General features: G+C 39.6%; 1 protein-coding gene across 2 annotated transcripts in view; it reads right to left on the reverse strand.

The window, feature by feature from the left end:
• The window catches only part of LOC124170085 (acetylcholinesterase-like), a 159936-nt gene that overhangs the window by 47989 nt on the left and 98490 nt on the right, over nt 1–13457 (reverse strand). For both annotated transcript variants that reach the window (XM_046548782.1, XM_046548784.1), the window contains exon 4: nt 3810–3952. In XM_046548782.1, the coding sequence (XP_046404738.1) occupies nt 3810–3952 (143 nt within the window). The remainder of the gene's footprint in view (nt 1–3809; nt 3953–13457) is intronic.

Raw genomic sequence — 13457 nt, forward strand, 5'->3', positions numbered from 1 at the left:
GTTATCGCGGTATCATTGATAATAAATTACACCTACCGACCATTTGTGGGATCTGGTATTTTTATAAGAGGATTTTCGAAAATATTTATCATTTATTGCATGCGTCGTTGAAATCATGTAAAGTTTGGGTCCAGTGAAAGCCTCAATCGGCCTACCGCCATATTTCATTGTCATGGACGATTATTTCACCTCGTGCAGTTCACAGTTTAAAGGATGAGGATTGGTGGTTTCAAACAGTCAAAATCCAGAAAATGTTCACCTTTTCATCCAGAAATATACCAGTATTGCGTTCAGAAGGAGAAAAAGAACTGTGAAAGCTGTGGACTTGACTGTACGAGGTGTGTTCAGAAAATAATGGAATAAAAAATATTTATTTTTTCGTCTAAATTAATTTTTTTTCTTCACAATAGTCCCTATTGCATACTATGCACCTTTACCAGGGCTTCTTCGAATTCTTGGAACACTTTTCAAACTCGATCTTTAGGATAGCCTTCAGCTCTGTCAGCGATTTATGTTAATGTCATCTTTGCTCGTAAAATAACGGCCCCTTAAAGATCTCTATATTTTTGGAAACGGAAAAGTCACACGGATCCTGTTTTGGCGAAAATGGAGGCTGGGGTATCATTAAAGCATTCCTTTCGGCCAAAAATTCAAGAACAAGTTATGAAGCGTGAGCGGAAAATCACAGAGTTCATAAAAACACGTCAAACTTAGTGGCTACCACTGAAAAATTAAAAAAAATAATTGCGTCTGAAAATTTTATTATGTGGCAGGTACGTCAACACAATGAAAAAATGTTGACAATCGGGATCTCCACATTCGAGATAAATTTAAAAATTTAATTCCCGATATTTTCTGAATAGAGCTTGTACTAGATAGGGTCACCCCGGTCTTGATTCACGTGAAGTGTTCATATACTTATTAAGAGAAGCGATGGCAAGAGCACAAGTGACCCAAGTGAGTGGGACTGTCTCTTCTTTTTTTCTAGCGTTGGAAATAAATATTTGAATAATTACGTGATTAATATCGAGAGCCTAGTACATTCGTACTTTGAGTGGGAATTATGTAATATTTTTGTCATCTGCAACGCTTTTGGCATTTGAGTTATTTCGAGTTTATTTATTTTACTATTTACTGGAGGAAGGGGAAGGCATAACCTCAAATGACATGGCTGCAGCGAATCTCGTCACACGTAGACGATTGGCCATATAGCCGATGGTAGTGGTTGGGAGTAGCTGCAGAGTAGCTTAAATATGAGGACAACATTGAAACCCTCCACTTTCCATTTTAATTCCATCGTTATTTCAGCTCTAGAAAGTGTAACGAAGCCTAAAAATATAATGAATGTCAAGAAAACTCTCTTTCTTCGTATTGAAGTTGAAGGAAATAATGTTTTTATTCGAAATAAACCATTTATAAACAAGCTCACTGCTAAAAGTGTGAAGTCTTTCGAAATATGCAAGGTCCCGAGGTGGGATCACGTGTTTATGGTGGTATCCATTTCAGTACTGCCACATGTACGGATCAAGCCGAAATTCACTCTTTCCTCTCTTTACTGTGAGGTGAAGGTGTTCACTGTTGTTTCCTCGATAGCTCTATGCGGACGAAATTCGTGGGAATGTCTTTTTGCTTGGAGGGTGAGGGAAGCGGCCGCAGCACGTTGGACTGCACGGCTGCGGATGCTGGCGCCTGCGGTAGCCCTCTCTCGCGTGTTTTCTCCCGCTGAGCGAGAGGGAGGGAAGGGGTGGGAAATTCGGCCTGTTCACCCTCCAAAAGCCCCCCTACCCCGCTCCTCATCCGCAAATCCCCCCTCTGTAATTACCGGTGCGGCGGACGGAGAACAGCAACCGCACCCGTTAGCAGCGTTATTCTGAGGGTTTAGTGCGGTAAAAACGTCAAACAGCATAATCAGTAGCTTTGTTCTCCTTGCTTCAGATTTTATATTTTGATTTTATACATATATATAACTGGAGGAGGGACCAAGGGAGTACCTATGTAAATTTATTCATATGTTAGACATTAAAGCCGTTCAACTCGTTCAAGTGTAGTGATTTTTGGCATTAGTTTTAATAATACGACTACCATGAATATGAGAGCGACCGAAGTCATAAGCTCACTCATTTCTAGATAGAGTAATTGCTTAAGAAGTTTAATCTACGAGTAAGTCTTATTTTATTCATGTAGTTATTTATACGGGTTTGAAAGTTTAAAATTCCTTTAAACATCGCAAATATCATACGAATATATGCTTATTAAAAAGTTTTATATGCATATTTTGATCTAAATTATGTCGATGTTAATGTAAAATGGTGGCTTGTGGCCCTATAAATGCTATAATAATCAGCTTTGAACTTTTAGTGGCGGTTGATCTGATAAAATATACCTTAAACTTATTTCTTGAATGTTACACATTGGAATTTTAGTGTGTATCATCTAGAAGTTGAGAATTTCTCATTTGTTACATTTTCAAATCTATGTATGTTATTTTCTTAATGTGAAACCGCAAGGAACTTATAAGCAGTTGCCCGCGATTTTCGACAGCTATTAAAACCACATTATTTAAAATTTATATTGAGCTTCTTATTTTGGAGAAGCTTATTTGCGTTTTTATTCGGTTATCTTAGTTGAAACTCGAGTGGTTTAGACGTCTGCCATGTTATTTTGAAGAAGGTATTCGAGAATAATGCATATTTATGATAATCTTTTGTGATAAAATTGTTCCTTATCTTTGGAAAAGACAATTTTTATTGGGAATTCTCCATATTGCTCACTTATATCAAGGATTTAAGCCAATCCCGTTCGCCTTTCTTTCACTCTGTCTGAACAAATAACACCCTTGAGCTGGGGAGGAGTGGTACATTGGAGAGACTGGTTGAACCATTGAAATTCCACTCGAGAAATGCGGCGGTCACCTGCGTCTATTCCAAGCGAGAAAATTATTGCGGAGCATTGGAATACTAGCATGGAAGACATCAATTTTTATGATGTGTAAATTCTTTGTCAATATTTCTACTATTGAGACAATAATCAAGGATTCCATTGAAATCCTATTCTGCGTTTTGAAATTTTCAATCAAGGCACCGTGTGCGCCCTGAGCAACTGAATGCGGACAGTTGCTGAGTCCAGTTAGACCTAAATGAGGGAAAATTGGAGGAAAAATTGGAGAAAAAATTGGAGGAAAAATTGGAGGAAAAATTGGGGGAAAAATTGAGGATACTGAGTATCGAAACAATCTTTTACACGGACAATGCTCTTGGTACCAACATTATTTCCTGAGATCGAGGAACGTGACGGACCTGGAAACGTCGGATAAGATGGAGGGTGTGAACCTGAAAGAATTTTAACACCCCCGTGATGGACAATCGCTCATTGATATGAATCGTATCTCGGTGTCCTTATCATTATGGCTCCACCATGCACACACCTGGTGTTACCCCCCTCATCATCACACCCGCGCCCCATGCAACCCACCTCCCCCCCTCAGACCGGACCCCGCTCTGCCCCATCTCCCGTCTCAACTCTCCGGCCTCACAGCCAGAGGAAATCGATTTGGTCTTTGTTGGTCGAAAGGCCTCTGCAGCTGGGGGTAAAGGGTGGGTGGGGGAAGGAGGAGGTGGTTGGCAGTTCGTGGGGAGGGCACCGCCGGACGAGGGCCATCCAGGAGTGGGGGGAATTAGGCGGGAGAGGGAGGGGAGGGTGTTGTTAAGATGCCCGAGGTCACGGGAGAAAGGAAGGTGCGAGTTTCAGGAAACGAAAAAATTAAAAGGTGGAAGGCAGACTGCTCGCTGCCTCCCCCCTGTCATCATCACCTGGAAGATGATGGCGTCCTTCTCCAGCTGTGTCCGCTCCTTGAAGATTTTGTTGATTATGTCGAGGAATTTGTCTCTCTGGAGGAAACTGGGCCCGTCCTTCTGGAAGTGCTCGATGAAGTCGTAGAGGATGAAGTAAGTCCCTGGGTGAGAAAGAGAACAAGGGGTCGTGAGATATCTACACATTCATTGGAGAATTGGAGAGGCAGGATTCCATTCCATCAAAGAAGGAATTCTTTCCCTGAACGAGCAAATATTTACAGGGCTGAGCGAAAGGGTTATGATATCATTCAAGTAAAAAATATCATAGCTGAAGGCTTTTCCGGATTGAAGATGTTTCTGTACCTGGCGTGAAATGTTCTTTTAATATCTGGAAGAATGATAAGAGATAAATCTTAGAAAAAAATTTTGAAGTTACCCTGATTTCGAAGTAAAGGAAACTTGATTCTGGAGATATATTTTCGCAGGATTATTATTTGAACTCACTAGATACTTATCTTTAATATTAAAAATCATGGTACAAGAGATTTTCTTCATAAATGTTTCCCTTGCACTGGTGTTTCCGATAGTGTTGCAACATTAGCATGATATCTCATGAGTGATATTCTGACACAGTCCAGTGTTATGCCAATTTCTCTTAATTCCCATCAGTTAGGGCCAAAATAGCCTGGCATACATTCTATTGGTAATTTACAATTTTTAAAATGTAATTAACCGTTGTTAATTTCAATTAACGGGCCTTTCAGCTAAATTGAAATATATGTTTCTGAAATATATTTAATTATATCCACGAGACAAGTTTTATTCTATCATTTCTGGAACTGATGAATTTGAAGCAGTTTCATAGAATTTTTAGGTATCCAGATGCTAATAAACAAATGTAAAGTTACAAGCATATCTAGTGGTTATCTTCGTTTTTTTCTTTTTTAATGATTTTGCTGAAATGATGCTCAAAGATCGATGCAGACTAAACTGACATATTTAAGGACTGGAGGAGAGTCTTTCCGTATGTTCAATGGAATAACAGGTTTTCATGTTTGATTACCCACGAAATAGTTCCTTCCTTCCTCCCTTTCAACCGAAGAAACCTTCAGTTAAATTGTCTTGGATGGTCAAAAATTGTTATAGTATTTCTATTTCACAGGTTTTTCTGCGAAATGGTAATTATACGTTAACGTACTTCTCTTGATTTATAGTCAAGGCACGAAGAAGACATTGTGAAGACAGATGAAAATCATTGGATTACAGTTGATATAAATAAGCATGCCGTACTTCTTGTATGATAAATAATTTAATCCCTTGTGTTTTATGTTGAGGTAAGAATATTTTTGTGTGTATAGGTGTACACACGTATAAAGCGAAAAATGTAAGCACATTGTTGCAGTATTTTCCGTAGTATTTTTTACGAACTGTTTCTTACGTAAATTTCGTTTGGTAAATATTTCTATGCAACCCATGTAATTTTTACTATACCTACATGGAATGAAAATTGACTGCAACCAATTATCCTACACTCTTGCTGTTTTGTTTTCAATGCTGGTTACAGAGATCGATTGGTAATGGTTGGTGCCGTCAAGTCTCTGGTTAATATGAACGTACCTATTTATTTCGCATTTCGTCACCAAAATAATTTTAAAAAATAGTTTCAATTTCTAGCGCTGAAACCTTTTCCATAATATCCGTTATTTTTTCCTCTCTAATACCTATTAAGCCAGATTAGTAATTGATTATACATGTGGTCACATCGTAACCACGGAAAACAGTTTCTGGTGGAAGCATTATTGATAGTTTTACACCATCACATCACTTTGCGGGAGAGATAATAGAGGGCTTAATCTTCGGCATTCTTTAAGATCTCTCTTCTCCTTCCTTATGTAATTAATGAATTTGACATCGACGAAATATTTATCGCCACGGGTATTGAAAAATAGTTCTACTGCTTGCTGAAAAAATATCATCGTTTCAGTACCTTTCAGCAAAATATTTTTGGAGTAAGTTTCGAGGCATGGGACCTGATAAACCGCGACACTCCCCTCTTCACGAAAGGGTAAAGGACATTCCAGAACTAGGCGAAAAACCGTTTTTATATATTTCTTATGGTAATACCGTAGGTAATACTTTTAGCTCGTGAATTATCATCCGCTATTATTTTTTTTTCAAAATTAAGGAAAATTACCGCGATCAAGGGGATGAAAAAACTATAAATGGTTACGGCTCAAACTGGAAACGGAGGTCAACGACCTCGAAATAAATGGTACATGTCCTTATCGTAGCCAATGGTATCTGAGAAGCATTAATTACATATGTTCTAATTTTAATATATGTATTTATTGATGATAATGTGAAAAAAGTATAAGGAGAAGAATACTGCTAATAGCGTAATAACCTTTTAAGATAAAGTTGGTTAAATGAGAGTCAATTTGACTTTGGAAAACTGTAATGATAATCGTTAGGGTGTCAGCGAACAGTACGTCCAGTTTTATTTAGCATAAGATTAAGCCACTTGTATTTTTAGGCGATTTTGATCCCTAATATTAAGAAAAAAGATATGTTCTCATATTTGATGAAATTATTAAAGCTATTACATTATGAATTAAGTTTTCATCGGATTTCAGACTATCTTCAGTTCGAGAGGACGCTTAAAACCTTTGGGTTATCTCAGAACCGCGTTACGTAGTGATAGTATTACGTCGACTTAAAGATAAATATTTCATACAGCGTTTTACCAGAGACGGAGGTGAGAATCAGTGGTGATGAGTGGAACGACGTCATGAGCGGTAAGGATATTTTTCGTGGGCAAAAGAATTTCCAATTTTGAAGGATATTTCTTTCATTCAATAAACTTTATTATTGTAAATTAACTGCTCGAATTCCATTTTTGATCAGTAATTATTATTATTATATTCTAAATACAATATTTGAAATATTTTAATAAGATTTCCACTAGATAGTAAAAATCAGAAGTCTTCTGTCACAGCGAGGTTACGTCCTAGAATCCGAGTATATATAATTAGTCTGGTTCTCATACTCTATAGCCTATTTAGATGATAATTTCAGTGTAGAACATTAAATTTAGACACTACATAATTTTTCATCAGCCCTCTCAACTAGGAATGGCTTCTCGTCTATGCCGTTTAAAATTCCAACCCCTCTTTAAAAAAATATGAAATTGAATTAAGCTGTAGCAAATTTATTCCATTATTAATGGCTCTAACTGTGAGGCGGCCACTAGTAGTCTAAATTTGTCACCCTATATTTCTGTGGGCGCTAGGATATTAGGAAAGAAATAGGGTTGGGACTTGGAGTAATGCAAGCAAAGAATTCCTCATGTTTAGGATAGGTTCGGAAGGGGAAGTGAAGTAAACCCGCGCAGAATGACAGCGAGGGCTAGGATCACTAAAATCTAAGAGTCGCTGTTCCTAAGGAAATAGAGAACCACCTTATGAATAATAGATGGCCTAAATGATTTTTTTCTAGATAATTAGCAGCTTCATTGAAGCCTTCTGAGCTCGTGGGGTAACAGTGGTAACGCGGGTGGTCTTGCGATAATAGAATTTTGTGAAGGATCAAGGAAAAATGCTCTCCCCGCGGCACCTGCGGGACCAATCCATCGAGTTAGATTTGGCTCGTATGGTTTGCGACAAGGGAAATAAACAATTATGTATGGACGTAAAAATTGCCGTCACTCAGGAGCCATTAGATACCTGTGGTGGAGACTTAAATTTGTTTCGAGAGAAATGGGACCCATTTCCTACGAACGAGGTAGCCAATATTGACTTTTCCTCAATTTCCCGCATGGGCTGTTTAAGGGGTGAATTAATGTGTGAGACAATGAAATGCGAGGGGTGTTCGGAATGGGGAAGGAGGAAGGCGTGAAGCATGAGGAATACCGGGAGCCATGAGAGAGAGACCCTCGTCGGAGTCTCTAGAGAGGGCCTGGAAGTGGGAGGGGAGGGAGGAGAGAGAGAGAGAGAGAGTGTGCTGAACGAGGCGGAGAAATGAAAACACCTGCGGGGTGCAGTCGAGAGTTTGTTGTGCGGGGGAAACTAAAGATAATAAAAGAGGCGAACGAGGTATGAGATGCTAATTTCACTGTCGAGCATTAACTTACCACAATATTTAATTTTTCAACAGCCCTCCGGACTAAGAATGGCTGTCTTTCTATGTAATTTTAAAATCCAGCAACACTGTTTTTTATATTATATTGAATATATTTTATATCAGATTGAATTAAGCTCCTTTGAATATGTTCCATTGTTAATGTATCGAACTGTGAGATGGCCACTAGTTGAATTTTCATTTACATGGCAGCAATGTTAATTAAATTTTTTTACATCAGAGGACGGAAAGGAGGGTGGTAAACGATTGCGTCAGTGGGTAGGGAAGGTGGGAAGTAATTCTTTGGTACTCTGGCGAGTTCAGGGGTTACGGGTTCGAGTCCCAGTCAGCGTCATTGATCTCTTCACCCTGCAATTCTTGCACCTTGTGTTCACTCTGTAGCGACTCCGCATGGGCCAACCGGTGAGCAGTACATGTTTATTAAAAGAACTCACTACTTCTAAATTATTATAATTTTATTATATGTTAAAGGAATTGATTTAGGGAATCCCAGACACGGAAAAGTGGAATCATGATTTTATTTAGCGCAGAAAAATCAAAGTAGAATCTTTTCTATCACAATCAAATGCATTTTTACGTCTCATTCTCCATATTTTATTTCAGCCTTTCCCGTAATTTTGTGAAATTAATCCTATTTCCACAAGAGTTACCTCAGCGTATCCACGTTTATGAACTATGGTTTCATTTCCGTTGCTTGCCTTCTACCCTCTGCGCTCTCCTCTTTTGAATTTGCCCCGTGTAATGTCTCCTCCCTCGTTTGCTCCCGGAGCATGCTTCGTACCTCTATTGGTGTCCACTTTGCATATGACCTGATTCTGTTGACCTGAGAAATGAATCAATATGTGTGTTAATTGTTCCATTTGGTCTGCCCGCAATTGTGGGTATTGAAGGCGAGGAAAGCTTCGAAGTTCTGCATTCAGATAAGTGTAAAGGTTCACACGCCAGCAGAATGGCGGCTATTTTTTTTTACCTGAGCAAACTGAGATTTTTCACAAAGAATCGACTCAAATGAACCCGGGCCGTTTCGTCTTCGTCGTACAGGCATAATTCGCGTCAGCTTCAAATGTTTCTTCCATTCAAGTCATCTAATAAAAAACTATTGTTCAATCAGTTCTTTATCCATGTTCGGGAATCACACAGTAGCATTTATGTTGATTTAACTTCAGAAGTTAACCGATGTTAAGAATAAAAGTCGAAGTGAGAAAATTAAATGTTATTTGAGAATGATTTTCTGGCAATCGGTTTTGTTTGATATGAATACTTTTGGGTTGGATAATAGGTTATCAGGAGGGCTCTATTAATTACTAATTTGGAATCGAGAAAATAAAGTGTGACAAGAGAACAGCTTTGGAAATCCGAGCTTCAACTATTTTTAGTTTTGGATTGACGGTGTCAATATTATCCACGACTCCGCATTTTTTGGTGACGCTAGTTATATTAAACGGTTTGTATGAAATTGCTTAGCCGTCAGCCGCCAACAAATTCCTCATATTTATTATTTCACCGTTGTTCTTCGGCAATCTCCTTTACTAGATCCTGTTATGTCGTGCTCAGGTATCATACTCCATCCTGATATCAACGTCATCTCCTTGGAAAAATATTTGACCATGAAACACCCTCTATCTTGATAAATATCGAGCCATACAGACCGCAACTATAAAGCATGCTATTATTATAATACCGACCCTTTTATTGAGTAACTACTGTGCAGGGTGTAGAAACCTCTTGGTAAAATACCTGCCATTCCTTTTCCGAAAGAAATGCTTCCAAGCGTTAAACGTGGCGAAACTGTATACAGTCTCCACCTCTATAAACCCCGAAAACTGTCCTGGAGGTCCTTTCAAACTTCCTCCTCCCTCCCAAACCAACTTCCCGGGTTCCTCTGCAGCGTGTCATATAGCTCGATTTCCTCCCCTCCCCCACCTTCCACCCCCGCTCCCCTGCCCGTCTCTGTTGACCACACCTCTGATTGTGATTCCCCAGACCTAGTGGTCGTAAACCTATCCTCTTTCTCCCGCACGCCGAGCGAAATATCACTGCTTGATAGGGGCTTATCCTTCTCCGCCCCTGAGTTAATCCCGAGAAGGTTCTAACCGACACTCCCAATTTCTGCGGCAAACTGAAATGGAAATTATTCTGAGATTCCCGGACGGACCGACGCTGTGTTGAGGGAGTGCGAGTGTGTCTTTATGTCTGTGCGTAGCTCGGGTGTAGTTGTGGAGCTTGATGGCCCAGTGGGAAGAGCGACTGGTTAACAATCCATGAATCCCTGGTTCAAATCCAAAGTGAAGCACAATTTTCGAGGTCTTATATTTGGACACACCCAAATGTAAGTCCTCCAAGAACGAGGTGAGTCAATGAAAGGTACTGGCATCAACCCCTTTACCCTACTTACGTATATTTCGCAAGCTATGATTTAGTTCGGGATGGGCTCTATCCTTACCGTAGGAGGATGGAGGAAATGGAGGGTTGCAGTAAACCAATCTTAGGATTTCTATTCTATAATAATGTAATAATGAGCTCTACCGTCATCTATTCAAGCCAAGCTTGCGGCCGAATCGCTGAATGATCAACGTCTTTGTAATTACCTCCCATCTAGCTAGCGGCGTCGTTTCGATAAGCATTTGTGCCTACGAAATTTATACACCCATTTTTCGTTGTTACTCGTTTTTCGTTAATTCAGTTTCGTTTTTATTTATTTTTTTAATGTTAAACTCTCCCTCACCTTGATTATAATATTCACAGTGGTTAGGTGAAATACGAAACGCTAATTTGTTCCATACATACGGTAATATAAGTAATCGATGGAATAATAAAATTCTACTGGGATGATCCTGAGAATCAAGTTCACTGACCAATGGTGAACCAATCCATAGTCGTTCAGAGTCTAAAAATAAATTACATTTCTTGGGAAATGATCAATTTGGCCACTGAGTTCAAATATGTATTAAATCTTGATCAATTGATCGAAACACTTTTATGAAAGATTCGTGCTCGGACAAATCGATTGGCGAAAGGATGATCTTCATACCTCCTTCCCTGTAAACCTGAAATAACCGTCATAAAGAGGTCACACTGATAACTAATAAACTTGCATTTTCCCAATTAGTGGCTCCAAACAGAGTGGAAAGGATTATTCAAACTGTGCTCAATACACATTCCGCTGCTGCGCTTTCCTTCCCGTAATTCATTCTCCAATTTCTTCCTTTACGTGGCTGGTATTCCAGCACTTCCATCTCTCCATTTTACTGTTGGTTAACCGGTAGCCCCAGACGAGGTAGGCTCATTGGAAGGAAAGGCGATCTGTTGACGCAGTCTAATTGCGAATTCCAGGGATGTGGCTGGGCACTGCGCTTATTTACCCTGATCGCTCTTTTGAGCATTGATCTGGGTGTCGCATTGAGTCGTGTTTTTTCAACGACCGTGAGGCCCGAAGCCACGACAGTTTTTTAGTTCCAGAGTTATCCAATGAAATTCCGCATGCCCACAATTCAGGTAGATAAGGTTGGTTTGTCCAAATTATTTTTGCTTTTATTCGAGTACCACTAGAAATTATTTATTGAAGTAATCAAAATGGTGGCTTTATGCTATTTTTACCTTTTTTTTTAAAGTATCTCTCCCTCTCTCAGTTTCTATTTAATTGAACATTTTCTACTCGAGGTTATAATTCACAAACGAGAAAAGTACATCACAGTTGGCTTCAGGCTAATGCGATAATGTTGGAAAATGTTAGGTTACAGCCACTGAAAAGAGAACCGCAGTTTAATCAACGTCCCGTAGCCAATAGTTTTTCTTCCCCAGAAGTGGCTTTCTGCTCCATAAATTTTGGAGCATAGTATCAGTGGCGTTAGTCACGGACGCTTTACTTTAAGGCTAACCCCTGTTTGTAGAGATAACTATATTTTCTTTGGTTATTCATTAAGCACCTTGAATTTATTTTGTATCATGGACTAGGTAAATATATTCCGTATTTCAAGAAATGACTTGGGAGTGTTCATTAAGACCTACCTTCCTCTTTCTTCTTTTCAAAACTATTAATGGATAAACCAAAAGAGAAAGAGCGCAGTTAATGCTAAATTTTTGTCAGATTTGGCCACTCAAGCGCATTTAGTGAGAAATTATGAATATGAGTGCGTAACTTAATTAAGAATTTTCATACTCATCCATTTTCTACTGGAAAATGTTGCTCTGAGATCTTAATGCGATATATTTTTCAGATTTTTACTCCTAAATCCACGATACTAAAGTAAAAATGGAGCGAAACTACAATAATGTGATGGTTTCCGTTTAAAATTGTGGATCTATGTCTTCATAAAACCGTTTTAATTCTTGTGCTTAATACGTTAATGCATAATAATGTGGGGGTGAGATATATACCCTCGATCCCTATGTATATCCACGCTATTGCTCCGTCTCCATCCGTTCTCCCGGCCTTATGTGTGTATATCTCTCTTCGCAGAAGGAATGATAGCGTTGCCCTTTCCCGTTTAATCCGCATTAAATAACGCAGTCGATACCTCCGCGGTTGCCCCGCTGCATTTTTCATGGCGGTGGATTTGTGAGCACGGAACGGAACTCGACCGCTGGCCGGCTGGCGGCCGTCTGACGGAGAGCAAAGCGGGGAACAAGGCCGAGTCTCCGGAAGAGTGATGGGAGAGAGAGGGTTGCGGGAGGGGAGGTGGGGGCATGTAGCCGAGTAAGCGCTCGTGTAATGAGGGCCATTGTGTTCACGTGCCGCGCCCCGCTCCCTCCCTGCCGCACCCGGGGCACACACACACACACACAAACTCCCAGCCATCTCTCCCTATTCCGCATCGCCTCCTCCTTTCAAGCCGCCCTCCGACTAGTGGCACTCTTTACTGAATTAATAAAGCCTTGCCCGGAATTATTATTCCCTTGTTTCATGTCCAGGGCGCGTATTCCCAAGTCTCTCCCGTGTCTCCTCTCTTCCACGCCGCGCCGTCTCTAACTTCTCCCGCACCCGAAAGCCATACTTCTCACGCCCTGCTATAAACTTACCCCACTACTATAAAGCAGGGTTAATTGACGTAATTTACTAATGAGATTCATCACCATGGTTGATAATAATATTTTTTTAAATTACCTTACGTCAACTTGGAATTGAATTTTTGAGCTAATATTTCGTTCCAAGGAATTAAAATTGAAATTTAGACTAATTCTGTTATAATGTTGGAATTCTTCTATCGTATTGCTCCTTTATACATCCCTTAACGACTCTGTAATGCAACTATTTTCTTCCATTCCCGGCTGCCGACTCGATTCTTCCGTTTTCATCTTAAATTTCAAATCGGAACCCCTTGATTTTAAATATTCCTTTTCTATATTCTTTACCAGGTACAGTATTTTTAATTTAAAAAAGTTTTACTTTTGACCCCCGCTATTGGTCACACGATTAGGGATTTGTGAGTAGTTGCTAAAAGAAGTCCAGGTATCAAATTGTAAACTTAATAATGACGTAATCACAAGTACATAAACCTTCACTTCACTTTTCATGTATTCCTTTTTATC

The sequence above is a fragment of the Ischnura elegans genome, chromosome 1, assembly GCF_921293095.1.
Source record: "Ischnura elegans chromosome 1, ioIscEleg1.1, whole genome shotgun sequence".
In the NCBI taxonomy this organism is placed as follows: Eukaryota; Metazoa; Arthropoda; class Insecta; order Odonata; family Coenagrionidae; genus Ischnura; species Ischnura elegans.